The sequence below is a fragment of the Chrysochloris asiatica genome, unplaced genomic scaffold (assembly GCF_000296735.1).
Source record: "Chrysochloris asiatica unplaced genomic scaffold, ChrAsi1.0 scaffold00012, whole genome shotgun sequence".
Classification (NCBI taxonomy): domain Eukaryota; kingdom Metazoa; phylum Chordata; class Mammalia; order Afrosoricida; family Chrysochloridae; genus Chrysochloris; species Chrysochloris asiatica.
Genome location: NW_006408530.1, coordinates 32,890,567 through 32,914,506, shown reverse-complemented (window position 1 = coordinate 32,914,506; position 23,940 = coordinate 32,890,567). Strand labels below are relative to the sequence as shown.

Sequence of the window (23,940 nt, the reverse complement as noted above, 5' to 3'; positions counted from 1 at the left end):
AACACCAAAGCCCAGGCAAGAACCAATACCAACTGCCATATACCAGGGAGGCAGACAACACCTGTGAAAGTTACTCTGAGTTAAGCAATAAGAAAATTGAAAAGAGAAGCCTACATCCTGATCACATCTACCTAGAAGCAATCAGAAAGTATAAAAAATATCAAAATACATACTCAGTTAAGTATTAAGGCCACAGATAAACACTAAACATGTCCAAGAAGCAAAATGACTATATCAGCACATGTCCAGAAACAACAAAAAATGTCTGAGACAAATGACCTAGAGATATACCTGGACTCCATTCTGGAAGTACAGCAGGCCTTGGAAATGCCTGAGAAGGAATTCAGAAAAATGGTTATTAAATGTTTCAAAACACTTTTCAATGGAGTTGAGAAAAATAAGAATTCAGGAAAGCACTACAGGAACAATCAAATAAGATAGATACAGCATTGGAAACAATTCAAAACCTACAGAAAGAGATCCAAACGATCAATAACAGAATATCAGAAATAGACAATACACTGAAAGGGCAAAGGAGTAGATTAGAAGAGATGGAAGGCAGAACCAGTGAGCTGGAAAACAAATCTCTCAATACCACTAAGATAGAAGAGCAAAGAGAAAAACGGATAAAAAAATTCTGAAGAAGGCCTAAGATTCATGTTGGACAACATGAAGAGGAATAACTTAAGAATTATCAGCATTCCAGAACAAGAAGAATCACACAAGTCTACAAAGGAAACAGTTGAAGAACTGCTGGAAGAAAATGTCTCTAACATCCTGAAAAGTGAAAAGATAAACATTCAAAAAGTTTAATGAACCCCAGGAAGGATAGACCTCAAAAGAAAATCACCAAGACAGATCATAGTCAAGCTCTCCAAAATCAAAGATAAGGAGACGTTTCTGAAAGCAGCTAGAGAAAACAGAAGTGTTACATACAAAGGCAAGCAAGTCAGATTAAGCTCGGATCTCTTAGCAAAAACTATTCAAGCAAGAAGGCAATGGGGAGACATATATAAAACCCTGAAAGAAAAAAAACTGACAACCAAGAATCCTTTATCCAGCAAAGCTATCAATCAAATATGACAATGTAATCAAAGCATTCCAGGATAAACAGAAGCTAAGGGATTTTGCCAAAGCCAACCCTGCACTACAAAACATCCTAAAGGGAGTTCTGTGGACTGACAACAAACAAGAACAGACAACAACCAGAGATTGACATATGTGGCAGCATCTCCCAGAATTAAATCAACAGAAGGAAGAGTCGAGAACAGAACAAAACTATAAGAACAAACTCAGAGAATCTGGGAGGTCAGTCTATGATCAGAACAATTACAATATAAAATAAGGTAAACACATAGGAACAGAGATCCAGATGGTGAGAAGATCAGGTTGATTACAGAATAAAATAGACTGCACTAAAAGGAGAGAAAAGTTAATGGACTATAAGGCAACCTCAAAGAAAATTAACACTTCACAACATACCAAGAAAATGAAAATCCAAGAACATGGAAACATTAAAACTATGAGGAAACTCACAAGAAAGAACACAAAAAGCATGAACTCAGCAAAGAAAGACACAGAACAAAGAAAGCAGCAAAACCACACACAAAAAAAAACCCATAATGGCAGCAATTAATCCATACGTATCGATAATTACACTGTATGTAAATGTATTAAATGCACCAGTTAAGAGATGGAGGGTGGCAGAATGGATAAGAAAACAAGATCCTTCAATATGCTGCGTGCAAGAGACACATCTCACACACACAGAAAAAACAGATTAAAAGTCAATGGATGGAAAAAAATATACCAAGCTAATTGCAATAAAAAACAAACAGGAGTGGCAGTACTAATCTCTGATAAAATAAACTTTAAGGCAAAAAACAGCATAATAGATAAAGATGGACATTATCTCATGATTAAAGGGACAATTGAACAAGATGGCAGAACAATAATAAATATCTATACTCCCAGTGAAAGAGCTCCAAAATATATAAAGCAAACTCTAATAGATTTGAAGAAAGAAATAGGTGGCGAATCTACAATAATAGTGGGTGATTTTAATACACCACTTTCAAAACTGGATAGAACAACGAGAAAGAAACTTGACAAAGACACAGAAGAACTAAACAAAACAATCAGCCAACTGGACCTCATAGATGTGTACAGAGCATTCAACCCAACAACAACACAATACACATTCTTTTCCAGTGCTCATGGAACATTCTCCAGAATAGACCATGTCTTAGGCCACAAAACAAATCTCCATAAATTTACAAATATCAAAATACTACAAAGCATCTTCTCAGACCACAATGCTATCAAATTAGAAATCAACAATAGAAAGACGAAATAAATAAAGCCAAATACATGGAAACTGAATAAACACCCTGCTGAAAAGTGACTGGGTGAGTAGTAGAAGAAATTAAACGTGAACTCAAACAGCTTCACTGAGTAAAATTTGCTGTTGTTGTTAAGTGCCATGGAGTCAGTTCCGACTCATAGCGACCCTGTACAGGGTTTCCGAGGCTGTAAATCTTTACAGGAGCAGAAAGCCTTATCTTTCTCCCGTGGAACAGCTGGTAGTTTTGAACTGCTGACCGTAAGATTAGCAGGCTGATTCGTAACCAGTATGCTATCAAAGCTCCTTGAGTAAAATTTATGTACCTTGAAATCCACCCACTTATAAGGGTATATTGAGTTCAGTGACTTTGAGTAAATTTTTAGACATTTGCAACCACCACCATAGTCTTGCTTTGCAGCATTTCCATCACCTCCCATCCAAAGCTCACTTCCCAACCCCAGAAAACCTCTGATCCGTTTTCTGTCTCTACAGACTTACCTTTTCTGAAGATTTCTGCCCTCTTTCACTTTGTACAATGTTTTTGAGGTTCACCTATGTTGTATCGTGTACTTGTTTTCTTTTTATTGCTGAATAGTATTCCATAGTATGGATTCTTGTTGTTGTTAGGTGCCTTCGAGACGGTTCCAACTCATAATGACTATGCATGGAATCATCATGATCTGGGAGTCACTGAATTTGGGGTCAACTTAACAACAGCTGACAATAGCAATAACAGCAGTAGCTCTACTAAAGATTTGACCATGATTATATATGTATGATTTCTAGAAAGATCCACCATGTACCACTCAGTGTTCTCTCACCAGCTTTTCTTTTACAGTGTCTCCTATAGTTCCTCTCTTCATGAGCAGCCCCACTTCCTTGCACCCCCTCCCAAGCATCCTCTGGTTCTTTTGATATTTTTATGAATTAAGTTTTCTCCATGCTGTTCACTTCGTTCCAAAGCCTTACTACTTCTTCACAGTGAACTGTTTATTTGTTCAGAACATCACTTGTAATTAATTTGTTCAGATTAATAAACTTTCTTACTGCCGTTACTATCTGGAAATTTCAGGATAGTCAAACAAACTTAGACAAATTTGGCAACTGGTTGAAACAATTCTTAGAGAGCAATGCAGATGTTCTGTGTTCCAACTAGACTTGTTAACCTAATTGGAAATTACTTGTCACATCTTATTCTGGCTATATAGAAGCATTGCTGGCTGGAACATACTTTTCCACTATCAAAGCCCAGAATTCAAAGTCATGCAGTACAGTTCTGTAGCTTTTTGTTGAACACAATTACCTATAAAGTTGCTAACTCCTTCCTACTGAGTCCTTGTCTCCTACAGCCTTCTCTGGCCAACATAAAAATTTCTCTACATTTCCCACAGCATTCATCATCTCCTTCCTGTAAGTGGCCTTTAAATATTTTCTGAACATCGGTTTTTCATTGCTCTGTATTGTTTTCAAGTATCTGCCTCATTTACAAGACTGTCCTTTGAACTTATTCACATTTGTGTCTCAAACTGTGTCTCATTCACGTTTGTATTTTCAACACCTAGCATAACGACTGATTGTTGTTATTAAGTGCCATCAAGTCGGTTCTGACTCATAGCTACCCTGTATAGGGTTTCCAAGGAACTGCTGGTGGGTTTGAACTGCCAGTCTTGCAGTTAGCAGTCCAGTGATGACCCTACAGCATTACACCAGGATTTAATAGTTACCTTGAAAGTTTTAAATGTATGAGTGAGAAAAACCATCAAAGCCAACATGTAATGGGAGTGTCTTATGGATGCTTGAGTCTGGTCTGAGTCTCCATCATCTCTCACCAGGATTGATCCAATAACTTCCTGTTTCTCTGCCTTTGCTTTTGCCCCTGTCATCTGTTCTCAACACAGCTGACTCTGTTGTTCTTCTACCAGAGATGCCCATCTGACTCCAGATATAAGCCAAAGCTTATATGTTGAAAGACCCTTACGTGCCTTGACTCCTGTAAGCTGCCTGAGCGCTCTGCCTATTCCCACCCTCACACACTCACTCTGCTACAACTACACAGAACTTCCTGCTCCTCCAAGAACATGCTAGTACAACTCTTATCAGATCTCAGTTGTCCCCTCTGCCTGGAATGTTCTTTCCAGATGTTTGAGTGGCTCCTTTACTTCCTAGACTGAGTTTTAGCAAATGTCTGGGAACCAGAACCTTAGCCGAGATCCTCACACCATATCTCATGCTATGCACATTGATGGCACCTTCTGACCGTCCTAGAAAATATGGGCCAAGAATTGGGAGGCTGCTCTCTGTTCACTTTTTATCTCCTTCAGGCTTTCCTGATGGCTCACCAGGCTATAAGATGATCCCAGTGATGTTTTTACACTGCCTGATCCAACTCACCAAAAGCATGCAGATTCCTGAGAGGGAACCAAGTCAGTCCCCTGAACAAGGGTGACATTGTGTACAACTGAACTAAGCTAAACATTCTGGGTTGAAAGTAACCATGAAACGAGTGATTGCTTTTATGCACTAAGAGATAAATACACCAGGCAGGTCAGCCCTCTGCCCTGACCTTGCAGAGCCATCTTGCCGTTCTTGGGAGTCAGTGCCATTTTTGATCCTGAGCTGTCCCGGCTTCTCCAGTTGCCTCCAATGAAGTGCTTCCGAAAGCTGCACAGGGCTGAGGCATCCCTTCTGAGGAGGGAAAGAAGTAGGAATTGAGCATTTATGGAGCACCTGATGTTAGTCGAGTGTCTGTTCAGCTTCAATGCTTGTAGCCTGTTATCACTCTATGTAGAAGAGACTGTCAGTAGAGATAAGGCAAGACTGAAATGAGGCTCCCCATGGGACAGGTAAGTTCAGAATCTGGTCTTTAGGATCTGAAGTGCATTCCTTTACCATGTCACCTCCTAGTCTAACAAAGCAGAATGTCTCTCCTAGCTTCATTTTTATCCCTAGTACTGCTTCCTAAAGGACCCCTGATGATGCAAACAGTTAAGTACGTGGCTGCCAACCAGCAGCTCTAAAGGAGAGTGATCTGCTGATCTGTTTCTGTAAAGAATACAACCAAGACGCTATGGAGCACTTCTAATCCATAACACAGGGTCGTTCAAGAGTTGACAACAACTTGTCAGCACTCAGCAACAACAGCAACAAAAGCACTGCTTACTATACTACTTGAGGCTATGTGAGAATGAATAAGAACAGAGTTTCTTAAGAGTCCCCCAGACTGCAGAGGTATCATTCACAAGATAGCATTAACAGCTATGTAGGTGTTCTATAAGGACAGACATTCTATGTTTTCCTTTTTAGAAGGAACAAGGGGCTAAAAAGCTGCTGTCCAGTCAATTCCCTCTCTTGGCAACTCTTGTACTAGTAGAATTTTCTGTGACTGTGGTCTTTCCTTCAAGGCGTCTCTGGGCAGATGGAATGATTGCCATAGACCAAGAGGCAGTTGTTCAAACAGAACAAAAGGATACTGACAGGATTGTAACCTTTTACCATTTTTATGCATCTGTGTGCTGAGCAAATAACCTGAAAAGATGGACTATAAGTAGAAGAACATGGCATCAGGATGAAAGGAAGACTCATTAACAACCTGCTGTATACAGATGATGGAACCTTACTTACTGGAAGTGAAAACATTTAAAATACTGATGAAGATCCAAAAGTACAAACTTCAGTATGGATTACACCTCAGTGTAAAGAAAATGAGAATCCTAGTAACTGGACTAAAGTAACATGATAAAAGGAGAAAAGATTGAAGTTGTCAACAATTTCATTATGCTTGCATCTACAGTTAACACTCATGGAAACAGCAGTCAAGAAATGAAGTGACATATTGCATTGGGCACATCTGCTGCAAACAAACTCTTTAAATTGTTAAAAAGAAAAGATGTCACTTTGAGGACTGATGTGCACCTGACCCAAGCCATGGTATTTTCAGTTGTCTCATGTGCACGTGAAAGTTGGACATTGAATTAAGAAGACTGTAAAAGAACTGGTGCATTTGACTTACGATGTTGGAGACGAGTAGTGTAAGTACAGAAAACTGCCAGAAGAAAAAACAAATCTATGTTGGAAAAAGTACAGCCAGAGTGCTCCTTAGAAGGGAGAATGATGAGTCTTCATCTCTCATACTTAAGACATATTATCTGGAAGGATCAATACCTAGAGAAGGATATCATACTTGGTAAAGTTGGAGGGTCATCGAAAAAGAGGAAGACCCTCAACAAGATGGATTGACACATTGGCAGCAACAGTAGACTTAATCATAGCAACAGGTGTGAGGCTGGCAGAGAACCGGGCAGTGTTTTATGCTGTTGTACATAAGGGCGCTATAAGTTGGAACTAAATGGAGGTCACCTAACAAGTCCAGGCAGCAGAGAGAAGTTGTCACTCAGCTTCTGGTGATACGATGACATAATTGGATCCAGATTTCCTGGTTATTTACCTGTTCCGTGGAATCACATGGTAGACTTTGGTATACACTGCATTTAAAATCTATTATAAATTTAAAGCCAATTATTTGTTCATAGATTGCTCCTAAAGGATTAAAAGCGAAGTTGCTTGCATTAGCCATCCAGCATAAAGAAACAACACTTCACCTTTTCCAGATGACCACGCACCTGCTCAACTCTGGTCAGCATGGACCACTGTGTGTTTTCATTTTTCCTACTTGGTGACAACTGTCCTGATGGAGTGGGCAGAGTATCCAAGGCCGGCCAGGAAATGTGCATATGTACGAGAGTGATATCACCAGTGGACACTCTCTTCCAGAGCAAACTAACCTCCTACCGGTGACTTATCACAGACGTATATGGAGTCAGATAAGAGTCTTCCTATCTCTGCCCCTTGTGGTGGAACAGTCTGCTTGCCCTTCCACCCTGGGTCACTCTCAGAAGATTAAGCCAGATTCTGATAACCCTGAATAAGCCCACATATTTTTATCATCCTGCTAGAATCTTCTGCTTTCAGCTTATCCATGTTCTAGCCATGAAGAGTTCCTATTTTTTTAACTCTCCAACTTGCTCAGACTCAAGTAGTCGAGTCCCTGTGGACAGAGCTTCAGGTTATTTCAGTCCCTTTACTTCCTGAGACAATGGTGGTGGTGATGATGGTTCCTACTCATAGCGACACCAGCAGAAAACCTCATCTTTCTCATTCATAATGGCTTGTAGTTTCAAACTGTTGACCTTGAGGTTAGCAACCTGACTTGTAACCACTGTGCTACCAGAGCTCCTTTTCCCAAGACAATGCTTCCCTGAATATCCTTCTGTGTGTTTCTCTGCACATGCCCCTGTATGTCTTAGATGGATTCTTAAAAGTGGAATTCAGTAACCTGAAACAACCCAGGGGCGCTCCTGAAAGTCCCCTATCCCACAGTAATGGCACGCAGCCTCCTCTGCAGGTCCCGTAGCCCAGGGATGCTGAGGGGTTTCTGGGATCCCCTTGACAAAGGCACAGGCAGAGCCAACTCTGGTGTTCAGTGGTACATGAGTTCTCATCCCTGGTACTTGCTCAGGGATGCTTGGGGTACAGCTGAAGTAAAACAGGGGTCCCAGGCCAGAGAAGGAGTTTCTCTCTGCTCACCTGCCTTCTGCCCAGCCCCCACTCCCCCTTTCTTCTCCATGTCCAGCTTCTCTTCTTTTTTTTTTTTTTCCAGCGTCTCTTTCTAACTGGGCTGATTCTCCATCCTGGCCCACAGCCCTCTCTACCCACATGTTCACTCCATTCCCTCTAGGTCCAAGGAATGACTAGCCTGGCCCGATTCTGAGCCACGCGATAGCTCTTTGCAGTTGTTGTTAAGTGCCGTCGAATCGGTTCCGAACCATAGTGACCCTGTATAGAGTTTCCAAGGGGCTGTCCTGAAACGTTGCTCAGACTATTTCTCTACTTGCTGTATTAGTGGGATGTTAGGAGTTTTGACCAACCGACATATGCTGAGTCCCTACCCAAGGACCTCACACCATGTCAGGTTCTCTTATGCTGGAGATGACTCACAGAGTCAGTGCTCCGCCATGGAGAAAAAACTAGCACTGTCACATTAGGTAACAGTCAACGGAGGTAGGCACTGAACTAGGAGGGAATCCAGACAGCTGGTCAAAGTGGGCCTGGAGATGGACCTTCGAGGTCCAGGGGCTTTAAATAGCTAGGCTGTATCATTTTTTATGATGATAATGATAATGAATAGTCATCCTTTACTGGCATTCACAACAATTGCTGGGTGGTGCAAATAGTTAAGCACTCGGCTAACCAAAGGGTTAAAGGTTTTAGTCAGCCCAGAGATACCTTGGAAGAAAGACTTGACGATCTGTTTCCAATTAGTCACAGTCCTAGAAAGCCCTATCGAGCCAATTTGACTCTGTCACACAGGGGGTCACCATAATTCAGGACCTTCTCTCTGACAGCTGTGTTTTATTGTTGATGATGATGGTATTTACTGGCAGGCATACACATTCTCTCTCATCCAAGAGACCAGTGTGGGAGATCCTAAAGGCCCAATTTAGTAGTTGACAAAACTGATGTTAGAAAGGTCAAGAAGTAGCCCCAGGGGATGTTCTAGGTGAGCCTGGATTCCATTCCAGTCCTGTCTGACCTTGCTCTTCCTCTGCACAGCTCCCTCACAGTGCCTTCCCTCATTATCAGATTTGCTTGGCTGAAGGGACAGGGGATCCTCCAGGTGCATCCTTAGTTCCTTGGTTGATGGCTTTGTTGTCATTTTAGGACTTCTGCCATGGACAGGTGATGTGGCCACCTCTCAGTGCCCTACAGGTCAAGTTTGCTGAACCTGGGAAGTCCTGCAAGCAGGTGTGTCAGCAGAGCCAGCTCATCTGTGAGCCGTCCTTTTTCCAGCACCTCAACAAAGACAAGGATATGCTGAAGTAAGTGCCCTCAAGGTGGGATGGCCTGCTGGGTGTGTGCAGAATCCAACTCTACTGAAAGTGAGCGACTAAAGTCGCCCACTTCTATCCTATACCCCACTTCTGTGTGGTGGGAAAGGAGGTAGGGCTGTGCCAACTCGGGGCCCTGCTTCTCATGCTTGCCCACCCCTGGAGTTTCTTCTCCCTTCATCCTTTTCCAGTCTTGGCCTGCATGATTTCTCCCTGAGGAGTTAGTCCAGAGTTGTGTTGTCAGGTAGGATGAGGTCCTCTGGCATGATGATATAGTTCAGCATTAGAAGGGGAGTCAGGGGCTTATTTGCAGGAATATTGCCTTGTCTGGGCTTGGAGATCCTAAGGAGGGTACTGAGTTGACTAATATTACACTCAAGGACTGCGTGAGTCAAGGTAGGCTGAGAGCTACAGGCACGGACAGACTCCTGGGATATTTGCTGGAATCCTAATTTTTAGATCTGTGGCTTGGAATCCCTTTTGGCAATATGATTTTCCTTGTTATTCATGAGGTCACATCAGCGTAGTTATGTCCTAAACCTATCCACCTTATAGATATTAAAAAGGCAGGTTAAGCACAGAAAAGCAGGCACAAATGGGAGAGAGATAGATACCACGCAGAGATTTCCGAGGAAGTTGGAGAAGAGTTTGGAGTGAGGCTGTCCTGCCTGCTGGCCCCTGTGGCTGCGATTGTTCATGACTCCTACCCCTCTCCCTTTGTAGATATATGTGTTTTCCTACAAGGATGCTGGAATGAATGCCAAGTTTGCAATAAAGCCTCCTGAAATGAATTCGCTGAGCACAAGAGCCCTACTGAATAACTTGTTCATGCATTTGTAAATACTGAAGGTGTCTGGCCATCTATTGAGCACCTCCTCAGCATGGAGGTAATCCTGGCCTATCCATATTCATGGCCAATTAGCATTGAGCAGTTGCTACAAGCCAGCACTTCTCTTTCTTCCCTGATTTGGGGCCTGAGTCTGAGTCAAGCTTAAGCTCTTTCAGAAGTTCTGTTCTCACTGTAGAGTCTGAATTGGAAAGCATCCTGGGTTGTCTTCTTGAATCAATAGAAGCTGATGGGCACCCATGCCATGGAGCACACCACAGCCCCTGGCCACAAAGCGTACTCATTTGGGGCTTACCAGTGCTATGTGTCAAAGTTCCACCTTGACCAGAAGGCAGAGGGCCACGGGACATGCCAATGTTCACTTGAGCATGACACGCCCAGCTTGATAGGAGCACATGGTTATGTGAACTCCAGGTTTTAAATTTGCTGCATTGCCCAGATGTAGCTTCTGAGTTTGGGGAGTTTCCTTTTAAAGACAGGACTCTCTCAACTGTAAGGTGTAGAGTATGAGTGAGAACAGAGTGGTTGGTCATGACGAAGCCTGGGTTAAGTGACCAGCCAAGGTGAGGTTGGTGGACGCAGGACTAGACTAGAAAAGGATGAAGGGAGAAGAAACTCCAGGGGTGGGAAAGCATGAGAAGCAGGGCCCTAAGTTGGCACAGCCCTACCTCCTTCCCACCATACGGAAGTGGGGTGTAGGATAGAAGTGGGTGGCTTCAGTTGCTCCTGTGGGGTCTGAACTCCCCAGCCCAGCCCCTGGAACTGCAGGGGTGACAGTGAGCAGCCCCACAGGAAAACAGATGTCCTTTTGTTATTTTTTAAGAGCTGAGATTGGTGGGCACCAGAAGCCTCAACGTGCACATTGTACTGAAAGTTGTTTAGCAGGGAAACCACTTCATTCTTTGGAAAACTAGTCAAGTGAAGGATTCAACTATTTTTTTCAAAAAACATCAGAAAATGCTGAATTCAGTACTACAGCAGTGCTAGGTTATAAGGATTTTTTTTTTTTAATCTAGTGAAGTGCAAAATGAATCGATACTATTATAGAGGTTGGAATTTCTTTTTAAACAAATGTGTTCTCTAAATTGTATCTGGACAAATGCTCATAAAACTGCCACAAGATGTCTTGCTACATAAGGCCTGCTGGAGACGTCAGCAGTGAAGTAGAGTCTAAGATAAACCAGTGACAGACAGACAGACTAGATGGAAGGAGAGTTAGAAACTGGGATGTATATGTCTAAAAAAGGCAGAACTTCCTGTGGGGAGTGAAGATTCCTGGGATAAGGAGGCCATTTGGTTCCTGTGGGCTGTAGGGCCTGGAGAGAGTCCCCTCACTCCTCTGAAAGGGTTTCCACATTGGGTAAGCAAAGACAATGACTGGCTATGTAACAGGTACTGGCATTAGAAGGGGGAGCTCCCCAGCGGCCTGGAAGGTGCTCAGCCCTGGGACTGGAGGGCCTACTGGCTGTACTGACAGCCCCATGTCACCCAGACCTCGGGGGAACTGCTATGTGGTAGCTCTTACCCATCATTCCAAGAGGCAGCAGCTCCCAGAGCCACTGTCTCTGGTGGTCTTTGTCCAGCGTCTCTGGATGAGCTTCATCTGTGTCAACACTCACAGATCTGCACACACCTATGTATGCAGCCCCGGAGGGGGAAAGAGTGCCCCAAGCCACATCCACTATTGTTGAGTCAATTCTGACTCATAGTGGCCCCTTAGGACAGAGTAGAACTCCCCCCATAGAGTTTCCAAGGCTGTCAGTCTGCACCCATTGTCAAAGCAAAAAGAGTAGAGTGTAATTGAAATTAAAATTATTGAAAGGCAAAGCAATTTGAAAATTGGGACTCAGAGTCCAGAGGATTCTGAACTAAGTAATTCAAGAAGGAAACAATTCAAGGAGTTTATATAAAAAAATGAAGTTCTGGTGTGGCACTGTAGAATAAGCACTGGACTGCTAACCACAAGGTTGACGGTTCAAATTCACCAGCCACTCCTTGAAAACCCTATCCAGGGTTAACTACCATCGAGTCAGGTTTGACTGAAAGTGACCCTGTATAGGGTTTCTGAGGCTGTAAATCTTTACTGGAGCAGATGGTTGCAAAACTGAATGAGGGTACATCTGATTGGTAAGAGATTACTTACATTCTTTTTTTCCAACTCTTTATTGTGAATTGAGTGAAGGTTTACAGAGCAGATCATCAGTTTTACATACAACAAATCATATGTTTTGCTTCATTCCAATGATTGCAATCCCTTCCACGTACCAACAGTTAGCAGTGTTTGCCTCTAGTCACTGTAATAGCATAGTGTTTACAATTTGGGTTGCTCACGAAGTCAGCAGTTCGAAAATCCCAGCCATTCCGGGAAATAGATGAGGCTTTCTGCTCCAGTAAAGACGTACAGCCTCGGAAACCCTATACAGGGTCATTATGAGTCAGAACCGACTCCACGGCATACCACCACCACTGTAAGATTACATTCCCCTGTGGCTTCTGCTACCTTCATCGTTCCTCCTCCATCTTGTATGTTCCCTGCCCTGTCATCCATGTTGACATTGCATATGTTTCTTAATTTTTTTTTAATTACAAAGTAATTAAATTGGGTATATCTGGCCTCAAACCAATGATGAGGCCGACTTTATGTGACTGCAGGGACAACACACATAATTAAATGTTATTTTGAGTAGGTAACTGATCTAAGAATTGGTTTGGGGCCTGACTTCCTAAACAGCAAGCAAAGCTCTTAACTGAGCAAAATCGCACAGTTCTCTGGAATTGTTACCAAGGGTACAGTGGAGTTTTACAGCAATGACAGGCCACATCACTGAGCAGAGGTTCCTCTTAACTCAGTGGAGTTTTCGTGCTGGACCTTAGCTTAGCCACTGTCTCATGTCAGGGGTCCCTACGTAATTATTCAAGAAGCCAACTGCCACATCTTTCTCCCACAGAGTGGCTGGGGTGTTTGAACTGCCAACCTTTCACAGAGCACCTTTAACTGCACCACCAGAGTTCCTTGGGAAGGTGGTTGTTGGGGTTTTTAATGACATCTTTTCATGTGATCTGGAACACACTGAGTGGTACACCAGGTTAAAGCATTCAGCTGCTAATCAAAAGCTTGGTGGTTCACACCCACCCAAACTTGCCTCAGAAGACACGCCTAGTGCTATGCTTCTGAAAGGTCACGGTGAGGAAAACTGTATGGGGCAGTTCTACTGTACAATCGGGGGGTCGTCATAAGCCAGAATTGACTGACGAGCAACTGGTATTGGGCCATGGGACCTAATAACATTCCACACGCCTGCTTAGCAGTGTGCCAAGCAGATGACTCGAGTTAAGATAAATCAGCTGCTACAGTTCACCTTTAACAAATACAGAGTCTTTGTATAAAGACACCTGGTGGTGCTATAAGCACTGCATTGCTAACCACAAGCTCGGCAGTTCAAACCACTGGAGAGAGATGATGCTTTCTGCTCCCTAAAGATTTACAGCCTCGGAACTCCATTAGCAGGTCACTATGAGTAGGAAGCGACTAGGTGGCAGTAAGTTTGATTTTGGTTTGCAGTGTAAATCTGTATGCTGAGACTTTCAGTCAGAGCTGATTTCTCTAAACCCCTTTCTCTCCAGGTGGGGGCATTCTGTAGACTACCCAATTGCCCAAATCTCTGACTCATTTTTCCTTCTAAGAAACCTATAAAATCCACTTCCCGCCCCAGGCTTCATGGCTCAAGGCTTAGTCTTTTCTGTCCCATCATTCCCCACCTCACATGCCAAGACCAGAGTTGTTAGGACATCTGGGGAAGCCACAGCCAGGCCAGAGGCAGGCCTCTGGAATGAGAAAAGAAGAGACTGGACTTGCAGCCAGGGAGTGGGCGAGTTGGTGGTATCCTGAGCTCCCAGAGAAGTGGGAGCCTCAGCTCTGACTAAGCAGGAGGAGCAGGGCTGACAGTATCACTGGAAATCACCACATTCACATGAATGTGGGAGAGTGATGCTTCCTCCAGCCCAGCCATCTGGAAGCTTTCCAGAGGCTAACAGGAAGTCTAGTGGCCACATCCTGATCCTCATCCTGTTAGTAAGAGGCAAGGCTTCCCTTAGAAAAGCAAAAGGGAAATAGTGACGTGTGTGTGTGTGTGTGTGTGTGTGTGTGTGTGTGTGTGTGTGTGTGTGTGTGTAAATGCACACAGTAGGGCATGGGAGGAGAGTGGTGATTGTCGTTAGGTGGCTATTATTACTAGTATCACTATAGTTTGTAATGGTAAATGTTATTCTAGGAGCCCTGGTGGCATAGTGAGCTAAACATTAGGCTTCTAATCTCAAGGTCAGAGGTTCAAATCCACTAGCCAGTAAGAAGGAGAACGAAGAACCCGTAAAGATGTAGCCTAGAAAACCCTCTCCAGCAGGGGGGCTATGAGTCACAACCGACCTGATGGCAATGGCAGTGGGTGGAGGTGTGAAAAACATTTTATCTATATTTCAAAAGTTCAAGATCTTGTATCTTCCTATTAAAATTTATTCTACACGTGACCCTAGTAATTGCTACTTCTTGTTAAGTGCCGTCAAGTCGGTTCCAACTCATAGCGACCCTGTATAGGATTTCCGAGGAGCAGCTGGTAAGTTTGAACCACCGACCTTGCTGTTCAAACTGACTTTGCTGTCCAATGCTTATCCTTCAGTGTCACACCTAGATGAGTGAATATTTTGAACGTACAATCCAGTCCGTATATATCTGATAAGCTGCAAAGTTAGTACTAGTTTAGTAATATTGCAGTAAGTTTCTTAGTGGTACCCCAATGCTTTCTTAATGCCTGTTTGATGTGGTGGTGGTGGTGGTTGTTAGGTGCCATAGAATAGACACCAACTCATAGTGACCCTGTGCACAACAGAATGAAGCACTGCCTGGTCCTGGGCCAGCCTCACAATCATTGCCACACCTGAGCCCATCACTGTCACCACTGTGCCAATCCATCTCATTGGGGGTTTTCTTTACCTCTGACCCTCCACTTTACCAAACATGATACCCTTCTCCAGGCAGGGGCTGTTCCCTCCTGATAATATGTCCCAAATCAATATGATAGCTACTAGCTATATGTGAAGGAACCGTGACAGCCTATCAGTTAGGTGTTGAGCTGCTAACTTCAAGGTCGGTGGATGAAAGCCACCAGCCACTCCTTAGAAGCAATATGAGGCTGTCTGCTCTCATAAAGATTTGCGATCTGAGAAACCCTATGGAGAAGTTTTCCATTGTCCTACAGGGTTGTATGTATTCAAATCAGCTCAAAAGTAGTGAGTTTGACTTGATTTTATAATTATAACTTATTACAATAAAAATAATAATAAGAGCTCACATTTATTCAATACCTACCCAGAGTTAGACTCTGCCAAGTACTCTAATTTAAATCTGCCATGAGTTAAGGATTATGTATCTCCATTTTACAGAAGAAGAAACTGAGTCACAGAGAGAGTCACTTACCTAGGGTCTTGCCTGACCCCTACTCAGGTACAGCCCTGCTTCTACCTGGCATCCTTGTGTGACATGGGGTGAGGCCTCCCTGTCTGGCAGGAACCAAGCTGGGTGGGACTAACTCAGTGGCTCTGGGATTTGAGATAAGAGGCTGGCACTATTACGAGCAGGACCCCCTGGAATAACTGCACTCTCAAGCAGTGCTCTCTGCGTGATAAAGCAAAATCGAAGGCCTCCAGCCCACCGACAGGTCCACTAGGAGAGAAGATGGTAGAGGAGCGTTAGGGGCTCGGCGTCCTAGGGGCCTGGACTCATACTCTTGCTCTGCACATCCATCATCCTGAGCATGCAAAGCTCGGGGGAGTATTGCCCTGGCCAAAGGGCGGCTGCTCAGGCCCACTCAGCCCATGCTCTGGACACAGCCTGAGAACCTCCCAGGGGAGAGTAAGAACAAGTACCAGCAGTCCTTCAATGCTAATCAGAAAAAAAGTCAAACAAGTTTCCAAATACTTCAATAATATACCTTTGCCCCAGTCTCAAGTTTCAGACACCTTAGTGTGCAGCCTTCTCAACTCCGCACACACAGACGTGCACGCACATTCAAACACATAGAGACCCAGGCACATGTGAGCACACACACCCACACATTCACACACATGCACACCCTTACACTATGCACTCACGCACAGACACACATGCATGCACACACAAGTGGCTCACTGTGTGCTTCCTGTGCTATCGCTTGCCCTCCTCTGGGGTATCTCTCCCTGCTGGTGTGTGCTTTCTTTCTTTTCCTGTGACTGCATAGAACTCCCAAAGCACAGATGGTCCTGATTTACTGCCCTTTCCTCCCCTGCTCAGTATCCAGCCTGTTTCCTGTTTCTCAACATTGCAGACAGCGCCTCACTCGCTGCACAGCCTCGGGCATATGCTCTGGCACACACCCCTGGACACGTATACCTTCTGTAGACCAAGTTCCTTTTGTTGTTGTTGTCAGGTGCCATCGAGTCGGAACCGACTCATAGCCACCCCATGCACAGCAGAACGAAACAATGTCCGATCCTGGGCCAACCTCACTACCGCTGCCACACTTGAGTCCATCAATGATGCCACCTGGCCAATCCATCTCGTTAGGGGTCTTCCTCTTTTTCTCTGACCCTCCACCTTACCCAGCATGACATCCTTCTCCAGCGACTGTTTCCTCCGGACAGTATGTCCAAAGTATGAGAGATGAAGCTTAGACCAAGTTCCTAGAGGTGGGCATTTGCTGGGTCTGAGGATTTCTACAGCAGGGGACCCAGGAGGTGGGTAAAGGTGCCAATGACGAAGACGGTATCTCCAGCCTACGTGCCTTTCTCTTCTTCTCTAGGTATGAGGTGATCTGCCAAAGCTCCGAGCTGGCCAAGGATATCCTGGTGCCCTCCTTTGACCCCAAGAACAAGCACTGTGTGTTTCAAGGGGACCTGCTGCTTTTCAGCTGTGCAGGCGCCCACCCCAGGCACCAGAGGATCTGCCCGTGCCGGGACTTCCTCAAGGGCCAGGTAGCCCTCTGCAAGGACTGTCTATAGCGGCCATGCTGCAGAGGAGAACAGATGGCCTTCAGGGACATTGGCCAGCCCTCACCTGTTGGGCGGGAAGGTCTCCGTCAAGCTCAGCTCCTACTGCAGTCAGACCACTGCAGCAGAGGAGTCATCACAGAAACAAGACGGAGTGGACGTCAGGCCCGGAGCCTGGCCTCTCCCTGGCCACAGCTGGGTCGTTATTTTTTTTGAGGAACAACTGCGGAGAGACTTTGTCAACGTAGCTGCTCCAGGGTAAAAAGAAAGTCTCAAGATTCATTTGGGAAAGGAAAAAAGGAGAAAAAAACAAAAAAAACAAAAAAAAAAGAGGAAGAATTGAACTGATTGGAAAGAACTTTGTAGGGGAAAAGTCCTAACCCATTAATTTATTTATTTGGGTGGGAGGGAGGGGGACAATCCGGGAGGGAGGAGAGGGACAGATTCACACATGTTGCTTTTTCTTTGATTTCCCACCCTCAGCATCTGCATTCTTCCTGATGTTGTCCCTGTCTGCTGTGGACAGGGTGTGGAAGGGAAGGAGGCAAAGAGTAAGCTAGGGAGCTGGTGGCATGCTTGCTCCTGGGAACCTCACTCCTCAAAGCACATGTTGCTTTTAAAACAAAGCCAAACACTCCAGGGCATTGTGTGTCCCTGAGTTTAGGGACTATTGGGCCATCTTAACCCCTCAGCTCTCCTATTCTCTTCTCCAAATCAGGATCACAGGGTCAGGCAGCCCCGTAGTATACCTTCCCCAATAAGAGAATCCTCCTCCTTCCTTCCTCCATCTCTGGTGTCAGGTAAGCAGGAGGTCTGAATGGGGCTGTTGCTCTTGGGGTAAACCAACTCACACTCCGGTTGTCAAGGGCATTATCAATAGAGTTGTGATACTGGAATAAATGCTGGCTCCGGGACCACCTCACACTTGGCTTGAGTAAGGTCTAGAAAAAGACATGGCTGTTAGGTGTGCCAAGCAAAGACCCCTGATCATGTGAGCACAGAGCCTTTGGCAATGTTCCTGGTGACCATCTTAGTAGAAACGTAGACTGATTTGTAATTGATGACAACTCCTTGGGAGACAAGTCTTCAGTTGTGATCAATGTTTTCCTAGACTATACGCATATCTTTCCTGGTCTTCTAAGTGTTGGAGGTTTTGTTTTGTTTTTCCTGTTTGTGATGCTAAGTTCTTTAAAAATCTTCTTGAGGAAAATCATTTATCTAATTTATTAAAAGAGAAAGCTTTCCTTGGAAAGGTAAAGAGGAGAAACACACTTCTTTGACGCCAGTGAACACCTCACTTCGTTTGTGTATGCGATTTGATTTGCACATGTACAAATGGAGACGCTCTGCAGTTTTACTTAGATTTACGTGGTTTTTTTGTCGATGCTTGTGATAACTTGTTCTTTTGTGGAAGCTGCGTGTTTAGAAATGTTAGAGTCTGTTTCTTCGGTGATATTTATTGTCTCTCTGATGTGCCTTTTCACTTTTCTTTGGGGTTGACTTTAGGAAGTTGGGTGCTGTTTAAAGACTATGGCCATCTCCAGCTTGGGGACAGGGCCTATTTCAGGGTTAGAGCCGCCAGAAATTCCCTCCAGCCCCAGCAGGCCACGGAACCCAAGCATAGGCACAGACACAGATGCCCAGATTCCACCAGCCCAGCGCATGCCCACCGGGTCTGCTGGGCTCTGTCTTGTGATATTTGTTGTTTACGCACCATTAAGTTGGTTCTGACACTCATAAGGTTTCCAAGAGGTGGCTGGTGAATTTGAACTACCGATCTTGCAGTTCCAGCTGACCTCGGGGTCCAGCGCATTAATCCACAGTGCCACACCAGGTCTCTTTTCTTGGGTTGGCTACCTGCAATTGTGCTGATGGAGCTGTGCTCCCTGCTGCCCAGGCAGTACTGAGTGACCAGGGCAGCACATCAACCTTCAGGTGGCATTAGGGGGCAGAGAAAGGGGATATGGCTCCAATAATCTCATCTGAAGCAATACCCCAGAAACACTTTATAAAAGGAATGAGCATGGCCCCTCATTTTTGTTTCCTTAATGAATGCAGGGCTTAATTGAAAGAGGATAGTTAGTTCAATTCTCCCCTTAGGGAGAAGAGCCCCCAAAGGACACACTACACTGGCATGGAAGATGTAGTGCTTCTGGTTGGATTGGAATTGTGTGTCATTTATAGGCGGGTGTGGTTGCTTTTGAACTAGACCAAGGCAAGCCACCCCATTCTCTGAGGTGGTTTGCCTAGATTGTATGTACATACATACATATATATAATTGGGAGACTCCCTCTCTCTCCTCCATACTCAGAAATTCTTGATTTAAAGAAAAAGTCTATTTTGTAAACGACAGGCTCTGTTGTATGTGTTACTGTCCCAAGCCTGGATTGTTTTATTTATTTAAAATAATTTTAATTTCCAATTTGGCTTCATTCAAATCCCATCTATCCTGAATGAGGCTGCTGAGCATCTTGTTTTGAGTAGAGAGGCATGAACAAAAAATGATTCCTACTCAGGATGGTAGGAATTTCCTGAAGCCGAGGGTAAGCTCGTTTCATTCTTGTTGACTTCAACAGAAAGTGGAAAAAAACTCCGTTTTTCTAGCAAAAGGCCAAATTAGCTACATAATTTGATGCAGAGAAAATAAAAAAAGATTCACCCAAGCTTTCTTAGCACTTAGGGTTTTGTGAGGATACCTGTTTAGCACAGTGCACTCTAGTAAATGTTGGCTCTTGTTCTTATTAGCGTCGGTTGACATATGAGAAAGAGCTAACCTCACTCCCTAGACATTGGTTCACACATCATACCTACATGAAAATGTTTCTTCTAAATGGATCAAATGTTATAGGAGTTACCAGTCTAGAATGTCCACGTTTTATTCCATTTCCATCCTGCTGGTTAAAGTTTTTCTATACCCCTAAATTCACTAAGTGATTTTAAAGTAGGCCATGATTTAGCCCCAATGGAGCAAGGTTTATAAACTGGAGATGTAAAGGGTGTAGGTGACCTTTGGCCACACACCTGGATTTGACCCTCCACATTCATGTCTCCTGGGCCATTCAAAGGATTTTCTTGGAGGAGTGTTTTAATCCAGAAATTACAATGAGTTATCTGGCAGATTGAATCCCTTAAATCATAGCCCTCTGAAATGCACTAGGTGGAGGTTTTCTGTTATTTATGGGGAAAATAATTACAGGAATGCCCCATGGAACTTGCTCATTTCCCAGGAAGTCCCTTTGGCCTCCTCTGCCCACAGGGATCATACTCCCAGGTTGGTTAGCTCTCACGTGTTTCCATCAAATTAAAGGTGAGTTCTATGGCCCCAGCCCAGAAGGGACCCAGCGGGCCCCAGTCCAGCTCAGCCAGCCTAGGCTGTGCTAAGCCTGTGCACAACCACTAGGGCGGCGCTGTCCTGAGGGGAGGTGAGGGGTCCACTGGCCTCTTCAGAACCACTCCCAAAGATACTTTTATCAACAGTGTTTCCTAAATCCCTTATTACCATTTACCTTTATTCGTTGTGTAGGGATTTGGCCTCTTACTTCCTTGTCAAATTTGAAGTTTTATCTCGTGTCCTAGCTTTAGGACTGTGGATCCTGATTTTTGTTGTGGAGTAATGGGGAGCGTTGCTGGAATCCAGTGTCGTCGTCAGATTCCTTTGAATTTCTTTCCACTGAACATAGAGTTTTATGGATGTAAGGTTAGAATTGACCTTCAGTGCACCACTCCGTTACCCCCCGAATTTGTGGCATCTTAACACTATGTCCATCCTCCCCCAGCCCCACCACTGTAACTGGTAAGGCTCAGCAAAAGGAAATAATGACAAATGGGGAAGTGTGTGTGTGTGTGTGTGTGTGTGTGTGAGAGAGAGAGAGAGAGAGAGAGGTGCGTGTGTGTGTGTGTGTGTGTGTGAGAGAGAGAGAGAGAGAGAGAGAGAGAGAGAGGTGCGTGTGTGTGTGTGAGAGAGAGAGAGAGAGAGAGAAGGATGAGGGTGGGTACTCAGAGCATTCGGGGTGCTGGAGGGTGATGGGGACAGCAGGTTGGAAAACTCAGTGCAGTACCTCCTCCCGAGCAGAGATGGAGTGAACTTGGGAATGCTCTCTCACCGTCCCACCCCAATATTATTAAGACAGAAGCTTCACCATCATGCCAAAAGAGGACGCAGTTGCCTTCTGTCACAACCCTGCTGTCTCTTGGTCTGCTGGCCATTCTCATCTGTCTGCAAACAACTCCTGGGTACCACCACGTCCTAGTGTTCACCTCTGGGGTTAGGTAGTGCAGGATTCTGCAAATACGGTATTGCTGTCCAAATGTACTGTACTGGCATAGAGAACACTGCTTTGTTTTCCACTGTTGTAGAGAAAATAGGGAGAACTTTATTTTTCAATAAACTTTTCTTGTGTGAGAGGTGGAACTGGTTTTTGGGGAGGTAGGTGGGAGGGCACAGGGTCCCATGAAGAACAATCAACTACTGTACTACTGCAGTCCCACATTGGCTTCCACTGACCACACTGACATTTTGCAAACACACTTGAAAATGAGTGGAGAGGTTGGTGTTACTATTGAATATTCCTCCCCTAAGAAGCCCTAGTGGTATTATGAGTACGGTGTTAGACTGCAAAGTCAGAGGTTCAAACCCACCAGCTGCTCCTTGGGAGAAAGATGAGACTGCCTGCTTCCGTAAAGATGTATAGTCACGAAAAGCCAATAGAAGGTTGCTATGAGTCGGAACTGACCCTATGGCAGTGGGGTGGTCTGGGGTTGTTCTTTCCCATCCACTAATACTTCAGAGCATCCTCTCGGTCCTATGTTTACCCACAAGGGAGCTGAACTGAGAAAATGGCACTACAACAGACATTTTAATTGTTTAGGATAGCCTAGTGAAATAGACATAAAAATGGACCAGATTTTGAATACATTTCTCCCCCTTGATAAAGAAGTTTGAACAGTGCTGGTGGCCCATGTCACTAGCTGCCATTGAGTCATCTCTGACTCAAGGCAGCCCCACGTGGGTTAGAGTACAGCTGTGCTCCATATGGTGTTCTATGGGTGGTTATTTTGGCAGTAGGTTGCCAGACCTTTCTTTCAAGGCACGTCAGTGCACTCAAACTGCCAGCTTTTTCATTTAGAACTGCACCACCCAGGAACAACAAAACCACCAGGTTAAATTAAGCAAATGTGCTGGAAACATGAGTAAGATCATTAATGGCCACCCTGAGGGCTTGTCCACAGATGATGGAATGGCTGTACAGTCCAGTCCGCTGCAGTAGGGCCCTCTGAAGTCAGACCTGGCCACTACCTGCAATGGACACACCACCACACAGTCCCCATACCTGTTTGGTGGTGGTGGTGGTGGTGGTATGCCGACTCATAGCGACCCTGCATAAGGTTTCTGAGGCTGTACAAATTCTAAAGCAGGTACCAAGAAAAAGTTGGGGGAATGTTCATTTTCCTACCCTGAGTTTTCACAACGCATGTTCAATTCAGTAAGAAACACTGTCTCAATGCCACATATCGAGTCCTGCGTTTCCCACGACTGTCCTGGCCACTCGGTCCTCTCTTCATGGAACACCCAAAATGCCACTGGGGAAGCAAGCCACCATGAAACCATCAGATTGAGTCAGGGTTCAACTCCCCTACAGAACCAACCTCCTACCCCTAACCAACCTGAAGCAGGGAAGGCTGGGGAACAGTCACCAAAGTCTGCCTCCAACAAGTTCCAGCACCTAGTGAATTTACATGTCCCTGAGTGGTCACAGAGCCTGTTCCAGCAGCCCTCCCCAAGTCACAATGCCCCCTCTGAGGGAATCCTACCTGAGGCAGAATTCCCTGCATGCCCATGCTCTGTGGTGACAATTCGCACACATTACCTCCTCGTACCATAGAAAACACATCAAGTGTTTATTGGTCAGACACTGCTGCCCGGAGAAACACAGTCTGGGAGGTACAGAAGGTTGCGTGTTGGGGAAACATTTTTACGGAATCTATAATGTTACATATATTAAGCCACGTCTTATTCCTTACAGAGTAAGCAGCCATCTCTGACAGACTGCAATGTACCACTATCAGTTCACACAACGTATGGATATATGCATCTATGGAGATCATCATTTATTACAAATAAGCTGTAGTTTTACATCGCTCCAAAAAAATTGGATCCTGTTTTTACATTTATGTTCAACTTCTGAATGTACAAGAAGGGGTCGTGTGCTTGGCTGATCCATGCAAAGCCCATACATCAATCACTAAATACTTGAAAAATAGAACGGTTTCCTTTTGAACAAATCGATTTAGGTTTAGGATTAGTAAAACAGTATGAAATTAATGAAATACACTGATAGAAATTAGGAAGTGATATACTGATGGTTCTGGGTATGCAAAGGGGTGGGGGTGGGGGTGGGGGAGACCAGGGTGTGGTCTCTGTCAGGAGATGAGAGTTTGGAACTAGGAGGCAGCAGGGACCACCCAGATTCTGGTCAGTTGGCATTCATTACAGGCTTAGGGCAAGCACTGCAGAGGAACGTTCTGCCCAGCCTAGCTCTTCTCCTACCAGAGTGACCAGTTTCACTCCAGAAAATAGAAAATGCCACTTCTGTCTAGAGAGTGGGCGAGCAGCTCCCCTCCCATGCGAGGTCCTGATGATGCATTGGATGGGTTGGTGGTGTAGGGGAAACAGTGCAGACTGACTTACTGGGCAGAGCTTGCCCCAGTAGGGCAAAGTTTATGAAAGGAAACTTCAAAAAAAACCAAACAATATTCAGTTACATGTTGGCACCATCTGCCTATATGGAAACCTGCTGTTGTCATCTTGACAGTCTTCATGCTGATGGGGCTCAGCCAGGGGCCCCCT

The 23,940-nt window shown here is 44.7% G+C and overlaps 1 protein-coding gene across 1 annotated transcript in view; it reads left to right on the top strand.

Moving 5' to 3' along the window:
• The window catches only part of MGAT5 (mannosyl (alpha-1,6-)-glycoprotein beta-1,6-N-acetyl-glucosaminyltransferase), a 307,459-nt gene extending 290,349 nt beyond the window's left edge, over positions 1–17,110 (top strand). Inside the window, exons 15-16 of the mRNA XM_006834588.1 lie at positions 9,062–9,219; positions 16,906–17,110. Of these exons, the coding sequence (XP_006834651.1) occupies positions 9,062–9,219; positions 16,906–17,104 (357 nt within the window). The 3' untranslated portion in view covers positions 17,105–17,110. The remainder of the gene's footprint in view (positions 1–9,061; positions 9,220–16,905) is intronic.
• The last annotated feature ends 6,830 nt before the right edge of the window (positions 17,111–23,940 follow it).